This window comes from Meleagris gallopavo, chromosome 14 (genome assembly GCF_000146605.3).
Source record: "Meleagris gallopavo isolate NT-WF06-2002-E0010 breed Aviagen turkey brand Nicholas breeding stock chromosome 14, Turkey_5.1, whole genome shotgun sequence".
Taxonomy (NCBI): domain Eukaryota; kingdom Metazoa; phylum Chordata; class Aves; order Galliformes; family Phasianidae; genus Meleagris; species Meleagris gallopavo.
In genome coordinates, this window is record NC_015024.2 from 6,789,578 (window position 1) to 6,815,010 (window position 25,433).

Genomic DNA, 25,433 nt, shown 5'->3' on the forward strand with positions numbered 1-25,433 from the left:
CGTGGGAAGAATGGCATGTTTTTGTAGCAGTGAGAGTGAGGAATGAGGAAAAATGTAAGAGACAAGAAGGAGGAAGGAGGTTTGTATCCTTTCAGTTGACAGTGTTTTTCCAGATTAAAACTAAAACTGACAAATTATTTAAAAAGTCAGAAACAAGAGTAGTTAGATTTTGGAGGAAATTGAAATCTTTCACCACTCAATCTAACTCCAGAGCATTGCAGATTTTATAGTGATGAGGAAAGCAAGCTTCAGCAGTCAGTAGAAGTTGTTACTGATTGGTTAGATGGAAGTGAACAAGTGAATGGAATTCAGTTCCTACAGGACTGAAGATAGCTGTTACATTCAGGTATAGCAATTTCAGGGGCAGTCATAGCAGGGCTTTTAAAAGTCATTTGTACAAGAGAAACTTGTTTACTCCATAGCAGAGGTCTTCACAGATAAGATTAAAGGATGATACAAGCCTGATATTTTGGGCTTGTATCTTACTGATTGTGTGGATTATCTAATACTCAGAATTTTTTTACAGACTAGAGAGATATCTATTTAAACTGGTAATTTGAAGAACATGTGATGAATGCATATACATTAGGTTTGTTGAACATGTCAATTTCCTTTTATTCTCAAGTAATTCTATGTGGTTTTTCAGGGCAAATTCTCTATCTTGCTTAACTGAGATATACTGTACTGAAATCATCTACTTAAAAGAACAAATTTCCTCTGAGAAACTGATGATTCTTCAGAAGAATATTTCAAACAACTTTAGTGTTAGTCAGTTATGAACAAGATTCTGCCATTTTGCCAGTTTAATTGTGGACCAACTCCAGTGAAGTGCTCAGTAGCACTATAGCTCATTGACTTTGGGTTCAGTGACTGTAAGCATAAATGCAATCCCACTTCGTATTTGTCTGAATGCTAGCAGCTCTATAATCTTCAGCACACACTGCTTCTATAATTCTGCCAAATAGAATCTTTGAGGGAAATTATTATTTGATCGGAGTCTTCAAGTAACACAAGAAGATTTCTAAACCTAAACACATCTCACCAAATTAATATTTTCAACAGCTTTAATAACAAGTAACAGTTGGGATCTGAATAACCTTAATATTTGGCATTTGACATTGGTATCTATCTACATGTACAGTGGTATAAACACTGGAATTTGTAATGGCATTCATAATCTGGGAAGTTATCTCCCTTATTCTTTTGATAAGTGCACCTTCACAACTGCGGGACTGGATTTTGAATTTATTTAAGTTTTTACATAAGAGGGAGCAAGAGCTTCAGCGTTTACACCATGTTTTAACTGCTGATGGTTTCCCAGATCTGTCATTTTTGGCAGAGTAATAGAAAACATGTTGTATATTAGCCATCTGGTGAATTCTATTTGCACATGTGGTACATTTTTGAATCTCTTCTGCAGAATTCGAGTGGGATGCCACAGGCTCATCAATCACCACATCTTTACCAATCTCATCCTTGTCTTCATCATGCTGAGCAGTGTTTCCCTAGCAGCAGAAGATCCGATCCGCAGCCACTCATTTCGAAATAATGTAAGCCTATCAATTTTGTATCTGGAGATAAATATATCCTCATAGAATAATAAACCTTCAGGACTAGTGCCTCGTTTTTAATTTTCAACTGAAGAAATGTTCCTTTTCTTTTTCCAAGTCAAACATTTGCTATTTTTTTTTGTTGTAAAAAACATAAATCTTTCAAAGGCAAGTAGGTTTTTGGATGGAGAATCATAGGTAGTACAACTATTTTGCACTGGGGGGAGAAGGCTTCTCAAGTTATCGTGAGTTGTGCATGCTTCTGATTAGTTATGATTGAACTGCTTTGTGGGGATTTGGACAGAACTGTCAGATCTCCCCTATCTTACATGTATGTTGATCTGCAGGCTAGCCATGGAGTTAGAGGAAAACCTCTTACTAGAAAGATGGGCCTTCTGGATCAGTAGATGTTCCAGTACTAAAGTTACCAGAGCAATTAGTTGGGAAACACACTTTTGTTTAGTCTTCCGTGGTGGAAAAAAAAAAATGCTTGAAAATTGAACTCATAATGTCAAAAAACAGACCACCAAACCAAACAAGCCTTCAGCTGGGCAGCTTGGCAAGGGAAGGAACTCATTATTGAATGTCTGTGTATTGAATGGAAGAGGTTAGCATTGACTTTGTGAGTTGGTATTTGGAAGACTCAGAAAGTACTGAAAAGTATGATTTGAAGAGTTCACTGTTATATTTCCACGAGAGTAGCCTCTGCTTATTCCAGTTGGCACTCAAGTTCAGTAGCATGGCTTTCTGGTGAGTGTTAGTTCATGTTATCTTTTCTGCAAATACGATTGCTTCTACTCAGTCCTGTGCTTTTTATGTTGGATATCCCATGTTGGCTCGTTAATGAAGATCATGTTGTTTGTAGCTGTGCTAGCATGATAAAATTCCAGGATAAAGGACAGCACGTTGGATCAAGTCACATGCAAACATGAGAGCTGAACATCCTGATGAGTCTCAGGTTAGGTGTATCTGATAAAATTCATGACAGTAAAAGCATGAAAACACAAGTTTAACAAGCAAGAATTGCTTTAAATACATTCTTTAATTCTAAAACAAATTCCTTACTGACTAATTTTTGTTGAACAGCTTTTTTATCTGACTCTTCTTTTCAGCCACGGCAAGGGATGGAAGGATGTGATCGTCAGTGGAACATGGGAAGAAAAAAGATTTCTTTCGGTCTTATAGCAATATGTCCGTTGTGTGTTGCCTCTTTATTTTATTTCTCCTTCTCATTTTTTTAGCCGTTGCACCACAGGAAACATCTCTGTGTTCACCTGTTTTCTAGGTGAACTGCTGGATCCTTGAAACTAAACTAACACAGTACTGCAGTGTATGTCTGTGACTAAATTGGTTGCTAGCAATACTTCCACTTTGAAAGGGTGAAATCCCAGTTCCATTGAAATATGTATGCACAATTCCTATTGACAACTGTGAAATCAATATCACATCTGTGATATTTTTAAAAGTTTGCATGTCACTAAATTACTGGTGTGTGCTCTAAATTTCCTGCAAATAAAGAACTGCTGTGTCTTCCAAGTAAAAAATAATACAAAGCTGCAGTGCTGGTTTTAATTAGTTTAGTTATTCATTAATGTACTTTGTCATACTCTGGCTCAGTCTATATGGGAACAACAACATCAAAATGACTTACTAATAACAAACGCATACTACTACTAAACGTTTCTTGCATAAGATTATGCATCTCTGTGAAAATCTGAAGCAGGTACCTGTGAAAGCCAATAGGGGAAGGTCTGAAAAAACTGAAAGTCTCACTGGGTCTGAGTGGTAAAATCTCATATCTAGATGTGGTGGCATGTGATAATTTTTTAAGTAAATATAAACTGTTGCACAATAGCTGGAATTTTAAACTATATTGATTTAATTCCCAATCTACCTGTTTCTATAAATTCAGGTGTTGTTGTACATGTGGTATAAACTGTAAAAACGTATTAATAGTTGAATTTCTTACTGTGGCACATATTATACCTTGCAGATACTTGGTTACTTTGACTATGCTTTCACAGCCATCTTTACTGTTGAAATCCTGTTAAAGGTAATGCATTGTTATTGATCCTTGTTAGCTCAAAAGCAGCTTTAGCAATAATGTTTGTAACTTTTTGTTTACCTTCCAGATCCTAGGGTATGCAGATTATGTCTTCACTAGTATGTTTACATTTGAGATCATTTTGAAGGTAACAGGTTTTCAAAGGAAGTTTGTTTAAAAGGATTTTCCTTGTGTGTCACCTGCCAAGAAAAGGCACTTGAAGTGTTCTTCGCCTTTTCTCTAAGCGATCAAAGCTAAACTTTTTTTCAACCAGAGGAATTTTTAATTTGACAATTTCTCATAGTTTTGATTGGTTATTTTTTTTACCATTGGATGCATGTAGAAGATGATTTTTTTATCATTACATTAATTTAGTAATTCATTTTTTACCCTTTTTAAACTTACAGTTGTCAGAAAAGGGAAAAATAATTCACTGCGCATGAGCTTTTCCTTCTCCCTGCTCTGGCATTTCCAAAAGAGTTGATCAGTCTTGTAAGGAGGGAGCATGTAATTTCTCATTTCTCTTGCTGAACTATACTCACAGAGCTAAAATAGATAACTATTTTCTTGCAATAGGACTTGCAAGATATCTTGCATTTATCTATCTATATACTAAGATACGTTTCATTTATCTTATCTTGGGCATACATTTAAATACACAGAAAGGCATAAATATGCTTGCTTAAATGTATTACCCATGCATGAGTTCAAAAATGGCATTTTAATGTACAGTTTGTGTACTGATAATTAAGATTATCTATTGGGGTTACTCAGAACGTATATGGAGCTTACTCAGACAAAGAAGCTCTATAACTGAGGGTTGGATTCATGTGTAGGAAACTGCTGAATAAAATAATTCTTTTTTTTCTTTTTTTTGGAAATTTGTGAAATGTTTTTTCCAGAAACTTACATATGATTTTTAAAAGTTAAATCAGTGCATATTCAGTCTAACTTTTTCTTTGAGTAACCCCAATCCATACACTGGTACACTAAGAATCTGTACATAAACTTTGCATTTCTAGTTGAGGATTAAGCTTAACAAAATCTCTTCTCCCAGCTTTTGCTCATATTGCTGTGCATACTCTTCACTATGCAATTTGTTTAATACTAATTGATGCAATATTTGGGCTGTTTACAAGATAAGCTGTGTTGTAAGTAGTAGACTATTTTTATGCTTGTGAATATTCTCAGACTTCAATTTAATCCCTTCTCATTTTCAGCAGTGAGGAGCTTGCTAAAAATTGGTTGCTTTTATAATATTTATTGTGTTATAAAAAAAAAGTCTCGATTTTTCACATCAAGAGAGAGGCCAAATTAGAGGAAATTGAGAAGCCATAATAAATACGTTAGCACCATTTGTACAGCAGAAGAGTTGGTAGACCAGCTACCTGCTCTGAGCAGCAGGTTGTATAGCTCCTGTAGTTCCAATTTGTCTCTGTACAGACAGAGGAGTTACAAAGCATGGCATATACAAACATAACTAGATGTGCTAAGAAGAGAAATATTCTCACTGACTGCAAAAGATTCTGACATTAAGTTATTCAAGGGAAGTAGGAAGCACTGGAGCATGAACTTCTGAAATCCGGCATTGTTAAGTAATAAAAAGAAACAAGAAGCCCCATCATAGAAAAACATGTTGATGTTCCTGACTGCACTAACTGCAGGAAACTCTGCCTGGCAGTGTACTCGCATGTCTTTATAGAGGAAAATAAATGGTACCATAAAAAATTCAGTGGACAGTCAGCAAATGGCAGATTCACGTACAATGCCTGCTTTACTAACATGTCTCAGACACTGGCTTTGCTTGCTCCTGGCTGGAGCCCTCCACATTTCCCCTGTTGCTTTCTGTGCTGTGCTTTTCATAGTATCTGTCATACCAGCAGCTGTGTGAGTTCTGTAGGATGCAAATTCAAGATTAGATCTATAGGAACAATAGCAGTTCTTGATTTCCAGCCAAAAAGTATGTGAAACCAAAACAAAGATAATGGGAGCAATGTTATCAAGTGCTAAAAAGAAGCATTAAAATAATTCACAACACATGGTGAGTTCTCCCTGTGCTCTGCTTTACTGACTGCTCTGCAGACGTAAGGATTTACACTTTATGTGGTGTTGAGGTTATGAGGGAGGTTATGAATACCAGAAAAGCTGCAATAACTGTTTAAAGCATTTAAGAATTCTCTTATGTAATCCCTACATAGTTTCAAATCCAGCTTACCATCCTGTTTGCAGTACTTGGGGAGTGTGAATGTGTCAAACTAAGGGCCGGTTGGGGCCTTGCGCTTTTAACCTTGCCCCACTTGTGCTAATCCCTTTGCCATCTAAACTAGTCCCCACTGGTGTGGCAAGAGGAAGAGAGCAACAGGAGTGGTGCTGACTGCCTTGCATTTGCCCTAGGACTTGCTATGGTCTTGACCTGTGCAAAGGGTAAAATAATTTTGCTGGGATTTATACTGATGGAAGTCTGGGTCTCCATATAAAGACAGGATGATGAGTACTTCAACTGAGTTTTTAGGTCAAAAATGTCTTAACTTTTGTGAGAGTCTTTACATTAAGCATTGATTGCATACTAGAATGTGAATGAGTATCTGTAGATTGATGTAGGCTTTTATTGAAGGTTATTTTAGTTCTTAATTCCCACTGATTTTAATTTGTTTAGTCATACTCTATACTACTGGAAGTGAAAGAAGTAGGCATTTATTGAAAATTTTATAATATAATGTATTAGCTCTCTGAAGGTCATATTAAAGCTCTAGAATTGCTATTCTAATTTTGAGGAATATTTAGTGTACTGAACACAACTAGAGAAAGCTTCTTCCAAGCAAAAGGCATCCTTTGCAGCTAATGTGTAACTCAGTGAAGCTGAAGAATTTCTGATGCAGAAGGCCTACAAGTACGTTCACACAAGGAGTGATGCCCTGAGCTGTGAGATGCCCATCAGTGGCTCTCCTCTGCTCTGTGGAACAGTTTTGAAAGATGCAATGGTATGCTGTAAGAGGAGAGGAAATCTTTTCTCTCCGTGGTGGTGAATAGAACAGAATAGAACAGAATGGAAAGTAATGGGTTTAAAATCTGCAGATGTTTTCCGTACCTGTAGGAAACAATAAGTAGCTGACATTACTCCTTTTTTTAAGATGTGCTTAAGACTGAAGAAATTACAGCCATGTGCCTGAACTGAGAACTGGATGTTTTTCAGAATTATTTTAAATTGAAGTCCAGTTTCGGCATTTTCAATCATAATCCGTAATTATTTAAAAAATATTTGCAAAATTCAGCTCATGCAGATTCTGTACTTCTTGTTGGATCAAGAGGTTTTTTCTGAGGATTTTTTTAACTAGTATTCCCTCTGAGTTATACCAAGGATCTAATAAATTTGGGGCCAAACTCAGCTTTGGGGTACCTGAAAAGATCTGCCAGTGTCTGCAGCCGTAATTAATAGAACCTCTGTCACTGGCTCCTAGTGAGTCTTGCAGACAATGTAAGCAGGCTTCTTCACAAGATACCTACTTTGTGTTCCTTTAATTGTAATTGAGGCTTAGAAAGTGAAAAATGAAGAGATTGCCCAATAGAGAGAGCAATGTTCGATATTCCCTGCAGAAAGTAATGCTCAGAGATTGCAGTTCATGCCTAGTACGAAAGAGTCATAGAATCATAAAACTGTTTGAGTTGAAAGTGTCCTGTAAAGGTCACCTAGCCCAACTGCCCTGCTATGAGGAGAGTCATCTACAGCTTTATCACTGCAGTCTATGGGCTGCTCCACTGCCCAGAGGAATCAGAATCCCCAGTACTGCAAACATGCTGTATAAAACCTTCCAGGGTACTCACTGATGGCCTCAACCCATCTCCTGTGTGGAGGAGGCAGCAAAGTAGCTCTGCCTGGTGGCAGTTTTGCATGGCTTCTGTACCAGATTTTACTCTGGGGATTTTGCAGTGTGTTTTCAGCTCCTTTAATTCTCAAGACAATAGGAACAATGAGGAGTCATAATCTGGACCTTACAGTTTTGTAAGCATGGAAGGTTTATGGTTCTTGTAGTCACTTTTCTATCAAAAGCCCACCCTCTTCAGTGAAATCCGCTCAGCCTAATCAGTTACATACAAATACAATATTTGTTAGCATCAGAAGCAATTGACATGTTTGCTCATGTTTCCTGAGCAGAATTTTTGTTATTTAATTAAAAGTTACTAAACATACATAGTATTTTTTTAAATTTCAGTTGTTTTTAGAAGGTGATACTGTTGTATGCATTCACACTCTAGGCAGGCGTCTTGTAAACAGCCTAAATGTCAATGTGAATAGATTGAGATAGAGATTAAACATGAAACAATTCTGTTTTTAGATGACAGCTTTCGGAGCATTCCTCCATAAAGGGTCCTTCTGCAGAAATTACTTTAATTTGCTGGATTTGCTGGTTGTGGGTGTTTCTCTGGTGTCATTTGGTATTCAGTAAGTATTTCAATCTGAACAATTTATTTTTTGCTCTGGGGTTCTCTACTGAAATCAGTCTTGCAGCTCCTTTTGTTCTGCTGTTTTGTGTGGGCGCAGTCAAGGCTGGGAACAGGAGGAGGTGATGCTTTATGTGGAGAGTTGTAATTCAATACTAATAGAGATTGGAAGCAAATCACTGCTTCCCACTATTGCTAAGAGAACAAGGAGGAACACCACAGCACTCTGTTGTGTAGCAAGGAATTCCTGGGGCTTCTGGAGGTTTATATGCCCTCCTTTGTGTTATTGCGACATACACAGCCTAATTCTATGACCTTGTTCTTTTGGTACTGTCCTACTGGGATACATAACCTAACTGGATTTGAAGGGGAGAGACGTTGTAGCTTAATCAGGGCTGTAAGTGGTAACGAGGGATGTTTTGCTTCCTTTGGATCAGGCAGAACATAATAACAGAGTCAGAAGGTGCTTATTGATTCTCTAAGCGAGCAGCTGTGCCTTGTTTAAATCATCCGTGAATCCTTTACTGACCCAGAAATGAGCAAGGGCTGGCTGTCAGTCAGCCCCCTCCCAGTCTGTGTTCTGCTTGTGTTACAATACTTATGCAAGATTTTAGTTTTGCAGTGTGTTCTTTAATGGACTGTCTGCTGTTACAGCTGCTGAAAGCAAATGTGATCCCATTGAGATCTTTTCAAATCCAGTTGGTTGGAAATGAAGGTATTCATTGACTTGCAGGACTTGCACAAGGTTTTTGAATGAGGTGTCAGCATTCGAAAAAGAAAGTACTCTGGGGAGTAATTTGTTCCTGACCAACCTTAATTGTATTTGTGTCACATGAGCCTCCAAGCTGTTAATTTCCAAGTTGCTCCAGATATCAAAATGATTCTTACAGTATTTATGATGTTATTATTTTCTAATATTAACAATAGATCAGTGAAGGAGTGCTTCAAAAAATCTTGTATACAATGTCGTGATGCTTTTTTTGAATTTTCATCTATAAGGAAGTTGTGAGAATATTGTTGTTCTTAGAAATAAAATTGATTACCTTAAGAGTAACAAACTTTTATTTTTTTCCCAGGTCGAGTGCTATCTCAGTTGTGAAGATCCTCAGAGTTTTGAGAGTCTTGAGGCCCCTAAGGGCTATAAACAGAGCAAAAGGACTTAAGGTTTATATTTTTATCTTTTTCTAAGTTACATTTCTGTTGACCTGATTCCTCAATTCTGCTTCAGGTTAAAAAGTCTAACACAATAAAAATTTCCTGGAAAAGGTCACAGTGCAAACCCATAAATCAGTTCCTGATTCTTAAGCATACTGGGCCAGATTCTGCCCATGGCTCCAGTGGTTTATATGTGGAGGAAAACCAGTGCCACAGAGAGCAGAATTTGACCACGGTGCTTGTTGTGAACCAACATGTCACAGAAACGGCTCCATTGCCATTCTACAGTGCATATGTACATTTTAATCTATACATGTTAATGGGTCTGTCTCAACAGACTTACGGACAAATTTTGGAAATGAGCTTAGCTATGATAGCAGGTATAATACTGTAAGTGCAAAAACAGTGGCTTTAAAAAGTGATCTAAATGTGATAAAGTAAGCTTTTATTCTTGTGGTAGGTGTTCTACGTTTAAAATATTTTTTTTCTTTCTTTCTTTCCAGCACGTTGTTCAGTGTGTCTTTGTGGCTATTAGAACTATTGGTAATATCATGATTGTTACAACTCTGCTGCAGTTCATGTTTGCTTGTATTGGAGTGCAGCTCTTCAAGGTGAGCAGACTCAAAAGTAGTGCTGCAGCAAGAATAGCAAAACTGAGTTGAATTCTTGGTGTCTTGCTGCTTGGTGGGTTGGTCTCATTTGGAAGCAGTCATAGTGTAAATGCATTTATTGTGTATATTCTCCATTTTATTACTGTGTTTTGTTTTATATGTAGGGAAAATTCTACAAATGCACTGATGAAGCAAAACAGAATCCAGAGGAATGCCGGTGAGAACTCTTTTAAGCTAAGAAAGTGACACATATGTTGAGTAATGTAAACTGCACCAGATAAGGGCAGGCATGAGATAAATGATTTAGGTTTGTATAAATTGGAATTACCATCTTGAGATCCAGAAGGAAACTCTAAAACATAAAGGCAGTCAAGACAGGTTAGCAAGGAAATAAAACAAGTTTATGATGGAGTAAAATAAATTATTTTGAATAAATAATTGTATAACTTGAGGGCTAATTAAATATTTTACTAATGGCAGTTTGTTTCCTTTCCCACAGGGGGATATACATTGTTTATAAAGATGGGGATGTTGATAATCCAATGGTCAAAGAGAGGGTCTGGCAAAATAGTGATTTCAACTTCGACAATGTTCTGTCTGCTATGATGGCCCTTTTCACAGTGTCCACTTTTGAAGGCTGGCCAGCGTGAGTGAATGCTTCATAACATTAATACTAAGACATATCTTTCAGAAAAATTCTCTATCATTTATTAAGTATTCTGGGGCAACAAAATAGTCTTAAGCAATTATGTAGAAATGTATTAGTAATAGAAGGAAATAAACCTACTATCCTTCTGAATTTGTGCATTTTTTTCTAGTATTTCTTCAATCGCTTGTCAGTAATGGGAAAAGTTCTCATTTTTACATTCCTATATTTACAAGAAATAAATGAGGGTGGATTTTTAAGTACAACTTAAGTTTTGGGAAATTTCCTTTACAAGGAACTCAAAATATGTAGTCCAAAGTAATTGTATTCCAATAATTGCAATTTTCCATTCTGTGGTGTGTAAGTGGGTAATGTTGCATTCAGGAATACAACAATATGGGATTTCAATCTTTATTTTATGATTTCAGTGTGGTTCAGGGTATGGAATGTACAACTGTTGAGAACACATTGATAGTACTTGGCTTCTCTCTGTCTCTGAAATCAACTTAAAGTGACAAACACAATATAGGATAACTTAAAAGTACTGTATGATCTCAGAATATATTATTTTTGTATGTGCGTGTTCAAATCAGTGAAATCTTTTGCATTTATATTGATTGCTTCCTAATCTTTCAGTTATTTTTGCTACAGCAAGCTATTCTTTTAGCACTAGAGTAACAATTCTTTTTGATCTTTATCCATTAAGGTTAATAATACTAATATTAAAATTTTAGAACTTTGAGTAAAACTTCTACTGTAAAACTAAGCAACTATACACTGTGTAGAAAAACCTGAGAAGAACAAGCTGCTTTTGGCAATGTGCCTAAGTACATAAAATCTTACAGGACAGCTGTATGTGAAAAAATAAAATAATACAACCAGTTGGTCATTGTCTTGATTATACTGAAAAAAGAAAATAACATTATTTCTTCTATTTTGGTTACGCTTGTAAGTACTCTTGTATTCAGAGTGAAGTCAATAATAAATAGTTGGGTATTTCTGAAGTCTGTCCTCTGAGTCTGCATATTTTACTTTTTTTTTGCCATTTTAATGCTAATTAAGACTTTTTTCCCCCCACCAGGCTGCTGTACAAAGCCATTGATTCCAATGGCGAGAACGTAGGACCTGTATACAACTACAGAGTGGAGATCTCCATTTTTTTCATCATCTATATCATCATTATTGCTTTCTTTATGATGAACATATTTGTTGGTTTTGTCATTGTTACATTCCAAGAACAGGGGGAACAAGAATACAAGAACTGTGAGCTGGACAAAAATCAGGTTAAAATACATAATGAACTCTTAAGTTTTGAAAGTATTCTTTTTTTATTTATTTATTCACCAATAGCTTCCTTTCTGTTTTGGGCCAGAGAAGGGCATCAAACACATATCTTAGTAATAAAATAATTTTTAAAATTAGCCTGGATAAATAGCATCAATTGGTACTCAAGTCACTCTATATTCCTCTTTCTGTAAACCAATCATCTCAGTCTTTTTGTTGTGAAGGTTATTATGTGATGATTGCTAGTGTCTTAGTGTCTCACTTCTTGGTATGGCATTAAGAGGAATACAAGCATTTAACAGTTTATCCATAGGCAGAAGTAGATTTTACAGTAAGAATAGATATGTAAAAGTTGTGTTCTGAGTAGACTGAAAATGTTCGAAGTGTTCAAAATATTCTACTCTACTTTTTTCCTCTATTTAAAAAAAAAAATAAATCACGTGATGCTCATATTCCCCTTTTATTATTTAATCCTTTCACTCTTGCCAGTGATCAGTTGTGGTTTTTTGGCTACCCTTGTTCCACTGCAACTCTTCATCTAATGTAGTTAAGCATGAAACTCTGGGGAGAATTCGTAATGTGTTTTGTGCCCCAACAGCCAGCTTTTGTAAGCATTCTTCAAAAGACAAGGAGAAGGCCCAACTTATATGGAGATTTAGGTGCTAAAACCTGGAGGTGAATCCATGATGTTTCTGCCTATCAGTTTATCTCAACTAATAGGAATAACACCCACTGGTATTTATTTTGCAGACTGTAGGATTTTATGCTATGCAGTTACAATAATGATTGAAAACTTAGTAAAGACTAAGTACAACTTAAAGACTAATTAAAAGTCAGCATTGTTGTTAGCTGAGAATCTTGACAAATGAATTCTGTATAGTATGTTAATATTATGATGGTTGGGTAACAATATGATGATATGTGTATCAGTACACTTAATACTATAAACAAGACATGTATACATACATCTGGTCTGTGGTATACTAGTATGCCGTGTGAAAGTGAAATGCTTCAGAATTTTCATCTTTGATTCTTTGCATGTAGCTGAGTAGTGTATGTGCCTAGGTACAGTTGTAAGTAACCAAGTGAGGGTTGGTAAGCTACTTGATTAATTTATAAGTACTTAAAAATGTAGGTAAAATAGATACATTGCTTCTCTCTGCTTTTAACAATTTGCACTCATCACTGATTGTATTCCCATTTGTTTGACTCTTGGCTATAATCTGTCAATTTTTGATGTATTTGCTTTTGCAGCGTCAGTGTGTGGAATATGCCTTGAAGGCACGTCCTCTTCGTAGATACATTCCAAAAAATCCTTACCAGTACAAGTTCTGGTATGTGGTGAATTCTACTGGATTTGAATACATCATGTTTGTCCTCATCATGCTGAACACACTTTGCCTGGCTATGCAGGTAGGAAAAGCAGAAGCTCTTTTGAAGCCACTGATATGAATTGCAAGGAAGAGTGTAGTAGATGCATTGCCTTTTGTTTATAATTTGTTAATAAAAAAAAAAATCATAGTACTCTTCTGTGATGTGTGCTAATCTGTGCATCAGTTCTCTGAAGCTAAGTGCTGATCTTCCTAACCCAATGGAACTCATTGATCTATATTTGGTACTTGTAACTTTATGAAATTTATAAATGTGTATTCCCAAGACAGTCCAAGTGCAGGAAAATTTGAAAAGAAGAACCTATTTTTGTTAGCAAACATTTCTCTAATCCTCTTAGATTCTTTTATCTAATATATTCTTGTATACAATGTCTTTAAGCATTGCTTCACAATAACTCCTGTACTTATTCTGTCTTTGTTTCATATATGTCCTACCCCATATTTCCACCATCTATATCTGTATCTTCTTTAGAAGTTTTTTAAACTTACATGGAGCAAGTCTAAAATTGTATAATATTGCAAACATGTTTTCAGGTATTAGCTGTATATCTGTGTATATGGTGTATTTCTTTGTATTTTTGCACAGGCTTTTTTTTTTGTCTGTATATGTTTATGTTTTCTTCTCTTCCTGCACTATTATATCCACTGCTTTTCATTAGTTGGTGCACTTATCTTCTTTTCCAAGTTGTTCTAATTTGTTTCTTTCTTTCCCTTGGTACTTTAGAGTTTGATAACAAAAAGAATCTTCAAATCCAATTTATATACCCATCCTACTTACTTTTTGTGGTAGACTTGCATGGGTGCTGTATGCTCTTAAAAATATCACTCCTACACAATATGTTTTGCTGTGACTAAGACACTACAGGCTTTCTAAGCAGGTGTGACATGAGATTATGTTATTTAAAAACAACCTTCTAAGTCTCAAAAAAAATTGCTTTTGTCTAATATTCCTTTTTTTGTGGGAGCAGCATTCTCCTCAAATCTTTCTCTGAAGGTCACCTGATGTAGAGGAATGCCAGATTTGTTCCACTCATTGCCTGCATGGAATAGATGAAATCCATTTTTGGAGAGAGATTCAGCTATTCTCATATGATATAGTTGTGCATCATAAATACTACCAGAAAATATTTTCTTCTGCTGCAGTGTTGCCAGCTTTTATTATGTTGCCTTACTTTCACTTAGTATTTTAAAGCTTTTATCTTTAAATGTGTCGTATTTTTCCTCCACAGCACTATGGACAGTCTAAGCTCTTTAATGATGCAATGGACATTATGAATATGGTTTTCACGGGAGTGTTCACTGTTGAAATGGTTTTGAAGCTGATTGCATTCAAACCCAAGGTAAGTTTTATACGTGATTTAATTAGGGCATCACCACAAGAATTAAGTGTAATGTAAGTTTCACACTAGCTATGTAATATTCAAGTAACAAAAAGAAACTATATGTTTCCCACAGTTATCAATCAGTTAAATCATAATAGAAATGTTAATGTAATAATACGTATATACATAAATCCAGGAAATGAAATACAGATTTCAGAGCAAACATTACAAGGTGATTGATGACATCTGAAATATTCTGAGGTAATAAAACTATTCCTTTCTAAATTAGATAAATCATTTCAAGTAACAAGCATTACCACTTCTCCTAATTCCGGGTACCACGTTCATAACCTTCAACAAAGTTGACCTCCATTAAAGATTTGTATATTATGTTTCTTTTTCAAAATGCAAAATTGTTCCTTTACTTTTTAAAATATAGCCATGAAATATAGCCATGTACTACAAGCATGCACAAATAATTTGAGTATTCAATAGCCTTTTAAGGTTTTAATGTTTTCAGTTATGTATACGCACCATTTGGTAGAGGGTCCTACAGGAGGCATCTGAGATTCCTTGCTTTAAAGGGACACTGTCAAAATGAATAATGTAGACATATTGTTTGAAAGTAGATTCACAAGACATACTGATAACTGTTATTATTAATTTTTAAAAGAAGATTGAATCATGGCAGTTCACGCAGTCTTATTTGTTCTGTTCTCATACCCCATTTATGGCAGTGCAAAAGACAAACTAAACTAAATTTTGTTTTCAGTACAGTGAAATCAATATTTTTTCTGGGCTTCTGCTTCTGCAAGTAAAGAATTATGGTCACTCACTAGATGTGAAATTTGAAAACAAACATTTGAGGTTCCTGATCTCAGCATCAAAGGCTGTTTTTTTGTTGTTGTTTTTGTTTTTTTCATCTTGCACTGCCCTTTTAAAGTAATCAGAATATTTGAATCTGTAAATTGAATGCAGACTGTGCACTTCTTTTGATTTAAGTAGTGTACTGAATGACTCCAGTCTGTGAGGACGATCTTATCTGTGCTTATTTAGCTCTGACACTTAGAGGAACATAGCTATGGCAGCCTAGGTTCTAGTGTGCAGTGATGCATAACTCCTTTCCAGCACTTCAGGACTGTTTATGCAGCATGCTTTAGCCATGAGCTGTACAGTGTCACCCAAGTTACTTGATTTATGGTTAGCTTATTTTTGCCTGCATAGAAGTAAACAAATCATACATCACTTGAGGTCTAGTGTTGAGATACGGAGTGTGGAGTTCTGGGTGAGTTTACTCACTCTCTCATAGTCATTCTCTGCACTGTCTAGACTGTTATACATTTCTAGTGAATTTATATGTATTTTTTTGTCATCTGTGTTATTTAAACACCAAGGATTTCACAGTAAAACTAACACGATCTGAAGCCCTAGAGGGATAGTTATGTGGTTCACAGAGTATGCCGATTGCATTTCCTGATTTGTATTTCCTGTTGTATATCATTGTTTCACACTGGCATTTCAGAAGACTTTGCTGCGTTTTATCATCTGCTCTTAGAACGAAGATTGTGAATCCTTGTGTGGTTCTTCATGCACCTGTGCCTATAGTCAGAAATAGCAGCTAATGCCAAATCAATTGGTCTGATCATGGGTGTATAAATCACAGTTCTTCATCTGTATTATGAACTTCCCACTCATTATTGAATGCGGTGTCTTAACAGTGGTCTCTAGAATTTGGTACAGCTTGGATTCTAACTGTTGCAATGTGCTTTCTGTCTGATTGGATGCTTTTACTGTAACAGCTCCCTGGATCTGAAAACTGAGAGTTTGAAGGGAAGACACTTATTCCCTGAATTTCCCGTTTTTTTTTTCCCTCATAGAAGACCTTAAATTTGTTAATTAGCAGGATGAGGTTAAAAATCCATGATATTAATCACTTTTCAGAGACTAATTAGCACAGAAGGAAGGAAGTGAGATATTTTTAAGGTTGTTCCTGGTAATTTTTTTTTTAAGATTGTAACTTTTAAAATCGAGTAATTTATACCTAAATACTGATTGGCAACATCTACCTCACAGTTCATTAATAACTTAAAATGAGTTAGCAGTCTTAAAAAGAATCTAAACTTTAATCTAAATACATACTTTAAACAACAATGAATTGTTTTAACTAATGTTAAAATGTTTTAATGTCAGAACGATCTGAAACCAAGCCTATAATTTTCCTTTAGGATTTTTGGGAAAAAACTGGTTCAATTCCTCTGCGTTTACATCACCATTGGGTTCCTTTGTCTACTCTGACAGAATGGACAACATTACTTACTACTTTGATGCACTATAGAAACAATTTCAAAGTTGCTCCATTACTCAGTGTGTAAATATAAGAAAGATGAGAACATGTTAGTTATTATCTAATCTGCTTGACAGTGTCCCCTTAATAACACTGACAAAAATCCTGTAAGAAGTGTAAGCTTTGCTTTTGCTGTTCATGCGAACTTAGTGCAGTTATAAATAATTGATACTCCTACTGTGGTAACTGTGTTGTGTAAAACCGAGGTACTGCAGACTGCCTTCTGGCTCTGAAATATATAAAATTTGGATAAATCATAGATGTTAAAGGTGATGCCGAGTGTCTGGCACACTTGCTGACTGGGAAATTGGAACACAGAGAGCTTTACAGAAAGAGTCCCTGAACTTCTTAAAAGAGTGCTGTAATGACTAAAATACTTATGTAGTTGATCAACAGAAACCTGTTTTTTGTATTAATTCTCTGTGCATACGTATTCCCTAGAATTTGTGACTTATCCTTCAGCATTTCTCAATGAATACTTTTTCACAGTGTAAGGTAAAAGAGCAGGCATATTTTTCTTCATGTTGTTTTCCACGTATGCTAAAATCTGGTCAGTACATTATGAAACAAAATATATCAATGAAATCTAAAACAATGCATCAACACACACTGTATGTATAGCTTCATGATAGCCAACCGTTACTTAAATTTGTAATGATTTTCCATGTCATTTTACATCAGATTTTTGTAAGAAAAAGGAAAGATGGCTAGTAAGTGAACTGATTTTGGGTTATTGCAGTGGTGAAAACAACTTATTTGCATGATGTTTATTTGCTGTGACTTGTCCATTCCTCCCTTTTCCAAAACCATCTTTATTTTCTCTTAGTTTTTTGTTTGTATGCTTTTGCTTTACATATTACTTTGAACAATATTTGTCTATACTGATGGAAAAGGTTTCATAAAATAAATGTTTAAACTATTTTAGCTGTATTGAATAAAAAATGTGAATTTGTTATTTAAGTGCTTTATATTGTAGTGTGTCAAGTAAAGTCACTTTTTCAATAGCTGAAGGACCTTTTTTGGTTGCTGGTGTTGTAGAGGAAGATGGATAGCACACCTCGGGATTGTACTGATTATTGTTTGGTTGTTTACCAGTAGTTTCTTATATAAATAGTTATGTGAATAACAATATGATATGTCTTTTAAATGAGATAAGTAAGGAATACAAATGAGCAGGAAAAATACCATGAGAGAGCAGCTTCCATTCTTCCCTTCATTAGCTGGTCTCTCCTAATCTCTTCAGGATTATAAATCAGTATTGAGGTCGTTGAACATGAAGTTTGGCAGGACATTAGGAATGATTTTGGAGGAGTGAAATGGTGAAGAAGGAGTGGTAGGGAGTTGTAGAGGAAGTCTCCAAAGTGGATGTGTTTATTCAGAAGGCAAAATCCATGAAGATGGGTTTTAGCCTCAAGACTGGAATTTATTATTAAAGTCAGAGAGGGAAGGCACGTGGTGCAAAGGGTTGCAGTGATATTCCTCTTACCTTCCTTAAATAAGGAAATAATTATAGCAATTCTCTTTATAAAGAGCTAAAATTTCAAATGGAGTAGTATTAATAAGAACAGTAGTGGAGAGTAGCATTAGGAACATAAGATTGGTGCTTACTTTCATCAAATACTCTGTAGAGCTGTCTTTTTCTGCAGCAGCTCTTTTATAGTCTATAGTTATTTGCTCTATAGTTATAGAGCAAATTTTCACATTAGATTTTTTGAATCATTATGCAGTCAGGTGTAACTTTTAATCTTAATACTTGCTAGAAATTCTGACAGTTTAAAATGTTGAAAAGATTAAAAAAAATCCAGCCAACTTTGTTTTTCTGTGCTAAAGCCATGTAACAACTAACTACTCAACTAAAACATTATCTTATAGTAAGTAGTGCATTAATAAATGAAACTAGACGTCAGGTAAGGTCACCATCACCACACTTATTTTCAACTCTTCCCAAATCAATTATGTAGAACTGCAATGGCAATTAAGTTACTATTTTAAAATGAATTATCTGGAAAGCAGAATGCACATGTACAATATGTACATTGCAGCTTTTGCAGTATCAATCCTTAGCCATTGTGGGCTTATAAGTCATTGTATCAGAATGAGAAGAAAAGATGATTTTGGTAACATTTGCAATTCGGAATTTCGGTAATAATTATGCAAAACTCTTCTGAAACCTACGTGTCGTGTATCCATAGAATTACTTTCAACACTGTAATGCATCTCATTCCCAGTTCCTAGTGACAGATTAATCCTGAAACCCAACTCAAGGTTTCTTCTTAAATATCTTCTTGCTCAAACACGGAGTTTTGATTCCAGTAAATTGGAGTTCATATTGATTGGTAGTGTTTTATAACAATTTGCAGCAGTGAGCTACTAACGTATACATAGAAGAATATATTTCAAGGCATAAAATGTCAGAAGAGTGACTAAGTGAATTTTCAGATGTTAGAAAGGCTGCGTTAGAAGCTGTAACAACCTGTCCAACTTGTTATGGTTCCTCTATAAAAACTTATTTATGAATAGAAAATTTAGTTATGCAACATGTATGCACAGTTTTACTTGAAGGATGATTATGCATTAATAACCAGGGTTGACACTTAAAATATTTTCTACTAGTCGCTTAGATAGGACTGTCACAAAGTCATTATTGCTAGGGGGTTCTCAATGGGCCTGGTCCTGTAGAAATCCTGTTAAAGGTGAATTGTCATGTGTTCTAGTTTATATATCAGACTTTTTCAGCCTTGCTGTTGAGTCCCAAACAAGAGATTTGGTTGATGGCTTGCTTGCCAAAGTTGTGCTTATACGATGGTGTGTTATGCATGTGTAGCGTGTGTGTGTGTGTCTGTACATGTATATATATAAAAAAAAGTGTGTGTATATATATATATACACACCCACACACGTGCACATGTATGTTGCTTTTCCTTCAGTAGGCAATATTGTTTGTTTTGTTTTGTTTTCTCATTAGACCACAGGTTTTGTTTAACTAATTTCTGTTTATGCAAAACTAAACAGAAGTATGCAAATATTTGACATTTCATGTGTAATCACAAACGTTTGCACCCTGCCTGCTCTGTTCAGGGCTATTTTAGTGATGCCTGGAATACGTTTGACTCCCTCATCGTTATTGGCAGCATAGTAGACGTCGTTCTCAGTGAAGCTGATGTGAGTATACCCCAGCTTACTTTCCCCAGTCCCTACTTCTCTTTCTCTGTCTCCCCACTATTTCCATCATCTGGACAAGTCACAGATTTTGATCTGATGTTTCTAAAGTTTGAATACAGACCAGTTATAGGTCAATTATGTTGATATGGGAAATAAATAGCCTTTTTTTCTACCAATTTTTTTTAGCTAAGAAAAGGGAAAGATTGTATAGTGGTACATCAGAGAAGCCTAGAGTGTTTCTGTGTTATAACACTGTCCTTTTCTTCTCTTTTTCTGTTTGTGTTTTTCTCTTGCTCTCTTTCTGCTGAATGCTTGTCCTAACAGCACTATTTCACTGATGCATGGAACACTTTTGATGCCTTAATTGTTGTTGGTAGCGTCGTTGATATTGCTATAACAGAAGTTAATGTAAGTAGCAACTGTTCATGCACTAAAAAGTAATTGCTGTCCTCAAGAAATAGAGAAAATGTAACTTTTATATCCCCAAATCCTTTTTCACAAAAGTATGCTTTATCCTGGAATTGAAGACAAAAATATTGACAAACATGTTTATACAAGCTGTTATTGTAGAACTGTAAGGCTGTAAAACTGAACATGCATGCAGCATAGTGAGGCACAGAATTATGTTTTCCCATATATGTTCAGAAAATATTTTAAAACATTTTATTTATAGAAAAGCAATTAAGCCTTTACTATTCCATTTGAAGCCAGTGATTTTCTTGTGTAGTTTGACTGAGATAATTCAAGCATCTATACGTTGCTTTAATGTCTCAGCTTAACAAGTAATCGCTTATTCCATGTGAAGTTTGGCCTTGTAAAGTGATTTTACCATTCGTATCTTAAGAGGTAGTGGGAAAAAAGTAAAAAGAGTAAGTAAAGACTTCAAAGGCATGGAAAATAAAGGGTTTTTTTTTATTATTATTATTTTTATTTTTTTCAATACTACAGCAAATGCTTTGAAATCCAAATTACATTTAAGATACTTTGAAAACTCCATCTTTTTACCAGAGTTTTGATTAAAGGCCATTTTAAGTATAGGTATTTTAACAGAAATATAGGGAAATATTGATTTTTGCCTACTTTCTGTATGACTTGCTGATTTTAACAAGGAAAACTGTATGACAAAAAGAAAAAAGATATATGAAACATAAAAAAAACCCACTCAGCTGTTTTGGAGCAATGCTCTCCATATTTACATGTTTTGTAGTCCAATTTTCAGAGGAAAGTGCCTCTTCTTTCTAGCACTTGTTATGACCTCACATAGGCAGACCATAGATGGTGAGACTTGGATCCAACTCAGCAGCTGAAAATGCTTACTAAGCACACACTAATCAGGTGCAGTTAATGTAGTCCATGTGCTGAAGATCCTGTCTGCTTCTCATTCTAAGAATGAAATTGTCCTCAAGTACCCATGAGGGTGCAGCATTCGCTTATTCCCTGTGTCAAAGAACAGATTGATCAGAGAAAGCCATAAATTTAAATAGTTTCTTGATATTAATCGAAGATTGCATATTTCTTTACGTCAGCCTCAGTTTATGAGCTGGCTCATAAATTTCCTTTTCTCTCAATGTAGGGTTAGTAACCTACATGCTAGAGATTTTTTTATTTTTCAGTGGGGACATTAAATTAAGTGAGAAGTATGTAAAATCTTTCAAAAAACTTTGAAGTTTCTATTAATGCCCTTAAGTGAATATCTCTGATAACTTGCAACATAATATAATTTCCAATATAACATAATTAGCAATATCTCTATCTAATATTGGAGAGAAGTGAGGCAGAAAAATTTTGATATACTCACAGCCTCAGTGGGGGCCATTGTCCAGTAGCTATTAAGCCCTATGTATTGAGAACTCTTAACAGTTTTTTAAAAAAGTCTAAGAATAATCAAAGTAAACCCTCAGCATTATACAACTGTACAAGACAAATTTTAATTTAACTTATAAGTATTCAAAGAGAGAATATGTTCCATGTGTATTTTTTTGTTGTATCTATGGACTGAAGGAACCTGAGCTGTCAGTGAGAGTCCAACAGCACAGAGTGGTGTTGTCCCACTCAGACATTTCTCAAAGTATGATTACAGCTCATGGCTCAGATTTTTAAAAGCTGACTCAGATTTATTTTTTCCAGAAATGTTTGAATTTAGACTTTGAGCTGAAGTAATTGCATATGGCCTGCTATCTCCATTCACAGTACTACTGACATAAGCATAATGTGAGGGGCATAAAAATACAATTAGCTTAGAGTAGCTTTCCCTAGCAGCTTGAAAATGTACTTAACTGTGCAGCCACTGAAAATAGTTTGAATGTACTTTTGCAATTAGAGATGATGCCCTTGTGTTTAGCCCTGTATTTGACACCGCATGGACAGTGCTAATTTGGCAGCATTGCTTATAACTAATCACTGCTGAGCACTCAGTGGAGATCTTCAGCTACAGGGCACACCACAGCAAAAACTAGCACTGTGTTTCTTAGTTTTTCATGCTATACTTAGTAAAGAAAAGGGTCATCTTTGATGTCTCCCAGTACTGCTCAGCAGGCTATCTGTGTACTAAGTATTGTCTGTTTCTGGTCTTCCACTTTTTTGTGCTTCGTTTGTGCAACTGATGAATGTATTTCAATTTCAGTATATTTCTGGGCTTGATTTCCCATTTTCAACATGAAATTGCAAAGTGTTCAGGGAGATTTTTAAAGTTTTTGTGACTTTTTATTGTTTTTATTCTATTCATTTTTTCCTGCTTCATTAGTTTTGGGTAAATTTGTAGGATGCACACAGGACTTTGTTTTCAATAATACAAGTACTGATGGAATGACATCTGTGACAATTCCAAGTATAAACAATACTTTGAGGGAGCTCAGCCTTGTTTGAGTGAGTGGTCTGCTCGTGCTGACTGCTAGCAATGATGTAAAAACAGATTGCATTGCAGTTGCAATTGCATGAGTGCAGCCCTCTTAGTTGATCAGTGTAAATGAGGAGTTGAAAGTACCTAAAGTATAGAAAGACTCAAGATGGATTAAATATTCTTTTAGGTATGAATATATAATTTTGTCATGTGGTGGAATCAAATTGACCTTGTTCCAGTATTTTGGCTGTGTACATCTAGAGTAATTCCAAAGGCCAGCAATTTTTAATATGTTTATATCTGACCTGAGGTTTTCAAGTGAGGGGGTAGAACTTCTGTACATCACCTTGATTTTGGTATTCGATTTTGGAAATTGAATGTTTCCTCCTTCTGTTGTTGTTCCTTTTTTTTTTTAAAGTATATGATGCCTTGAGGCTTATTCTTCTGATCCAGTCCCATTCAAACACTAACCAGGAAATTGCTGAGCTTTGAATAGTCTCAGTGCCCATGAAAATCAGTGTATTTAATGTGTTCAGCAATTTACAGGACTACTCAGCATCCTCAAGGTCTGGATCAGTGACTAGTTCCAAAAACAAACCACCTCAGAGCAACATATATTTTGGCTATGTGTATTTTCTATGATTTTTCTTTTGACTCTGTCATTTAATATCTCTTTGTTTAAACAGTTCTTTTTTGACCCTAATTGGTTTTCATGTTCATTTTATTTTTAGAAATTTTTAGAGGCAAGTATATTTAAGTAAATGTGTATATATGGCATAGCAATACAAAATTTAAAAGCACTACTAAAACCTATATAATTACTTTGGCTTTTTTGTAACCTATTGTTTTCAAAAAGTTTCACGTGACACACATGATCTTGTGTGGTCATAAAAATGGTTCCCTTTAAATTAGAAAAAAAAAAAAAAGAAAAAAAGAGCAGAGTGGTGGTTGTGAGACACAGTAAGTGGCCAATCCTCTCTTGGAGATGAAGATACTTAAGAATATGAGAGATAACTGGAAATAAATTTTGAATTAATTATGAAGTTCTTTACTGGAATTCAGTCATGTTTCAACCTCACCAGACTGTGATAAAATTATCTGCAGTTCATATTTGGTAGTTCAGAAACCATTTGGATGACCAGTACTGGATGACTTAGAGGCATGATCACATTGAAATACAGTAGTAGATACAGAGGTTTTAATTCACATTTTAAAAATTTTCTTTTCCTTTACCATTCATGTGCTGCCAAAATGTCATGAAAGGAACGGGGAGTTCACTTTACCATTCATTTGTGCAACCAATTGGGGAATAATGTTATGCATGAATAAAATTCAGGTTCTTTGCTCAACATGAGAGCACTGTTATCTTCTTCCTGATTTCCTCAGGAAAATCTATTTGTTTTGAGCTCAGCCTTGTAAACATGGGAGACTCATTCAGCACTTACTCTGCAGTTAACAGCTAACAGTGGTTAATGGCAATATGATCAAAAAGTCTATCACAAAACTTGAATTGGATATTTTGTCATTTGGCAGGAAGGAACCAACCTGTTATCATTTTAGCACTGTGCAGTGCATAGCACTGGCTTGCAGACAGTGTGTCACTTTGTTTGTTAGGCTGCTAGTAGAGCTGAGATGGCTGGTGCTTACTCCTTTGTAATTTATATTCACTTCCCTAAGACATGCTGGAATCCAAGTTTGAACAAAAGCACTGCAGTTCAGTCTAAATCCTACTTTATCCATCAATATCATACTTTAGATCTTGTGCTTTGCTGCTAATTAATAATAAGTAATTTATATATTTTTAATACAGTGGAAATATTTTTTAGATTTTTGTAAATAAATCTCTTTAAACCTAAGGGGTTTGCTTTAATTAGCATCAAGTGATGTGTAACCTACACTCTGTTGCAGTATTTAATTTGGAAGTAGAAGTAAATTTCTAAGTTGCTTCCATAAAGATGTATTAATACTGATAATTTAATACTGTGCCATGGGATATTTATTAGACAGCCATGAGAATAATATCCTATGCCAACAATGGATGTTAGTTATGAACTTAATATCTTTAACAAAGGATGACGCATACTTTTTAATCTACTTTGAGTCACGTTGATTCCAAATTTTTACTAACTGATGTGTATGAGCATTTGATTCATGTTCAACAGGGAATTTACCAAGCACTAAGGCTGTGAAGAAAATTACTTAATAGCAAATTTGATTCCTAGTAATGACTGTCTGAATGGATCTTGTGTATACACATGTGCACACATATTTTACATGTTTCTAAAGATATTTTGGCAACCTGAATGCTTTCCTGTGTATGTTGATGTCAGCACTTGTATTTGTCATTTGGATGTTTCCTGCAGTAGTTGCAATCATGATTACATCATCAATATGTGTAAATTTGTTTAGCATACTCTAGTACACTTTTGCATAATAAGGAACAAGCGGCATTTGATCAAAATCGTGTACTAATATTCACTGTTTTGCACGTTGTTTATTTTTTTCTTAAACACAGCACTACGGTTTGCTTCCAGTGCATGATGCAATCAGTTTCACATCAGTCACAGATTTTACGCTGAAGCTTTTCCAAAGCTAGGATGGTTATATGGAACTTTAGTTGCAATGTGAAGAGTAGAAAGATGAAT

At 35.2% G+C, this 25,433-nt stretch overlaps 1 protein-coding gene across 3 annotated transcripts in view; it reads left to right on the top strand.

The window, feature by feature from the left end:
* CACNA1D (calcium voltage-gated channel subunit alpha1 D) overlaps nucleotides 1–25,433 on the top strand; it is a 170,238-nt gene that overhangs the window by 112,028 nt on the left and 32,777 nt on the right. The window contains exons 21-32 of one of the 3 annotated variants that reach the window (XM_031555547.1): nucleotides 1,421–1,550; nucleotides 3,544–3,603; nucleotides 7,929–8,035; nucleotides 9,111–9,198; nucleotides 9,693–9,800; nucleotides 9,965–10,017; nucleotides 10,300–10,446; nucleotides 11,528–11,729; nucleotides 12,985–13,143; nucleotides 14,351–14,461; nucleotides 19,866–19,949; nucleotides 20,274–20,357. In XM_031555547.1, coding sequence (XP_031411407.1) covers nucleotides 1,421–1,550; nucleotides 3,544–3,603; nucleotides 7,929–8,035; nucleotides 9,111–9,198; nucleotides 9,693–9,800; nucleotides 9,965–10,017; nucleotides 10,300–10,446; nucleotides 11,528–11,729; nucleotides 12,985–13,143; nucleotides 14,351–14,461; nucleotides 19,866–19,949; nucleotides 20,274–20,357 — 1,333 coding nt within the window. The remainder of the gene's footprint in view (nucleotides 1–1,420; nucleotides 1,551–3,543; nucleotides 3,604–7,928; nucleotides 8,036–9,110; nucleotides 9,199–9,692; nucleotides 9,801–9,964; nucleotides 10,018–10,299; nucleotides 10,447–11,527; nucleotides 11,730–12,984; nucleotides 13,144–14,350; nucleotides 14,462–19,865; nucleotides 19,950–20,273; nucleotides 20,358–25,433) is intronic. The other 2 variants (XM_031555545.1, XM_031555546.1) reach the window with 2 other exon arrangements.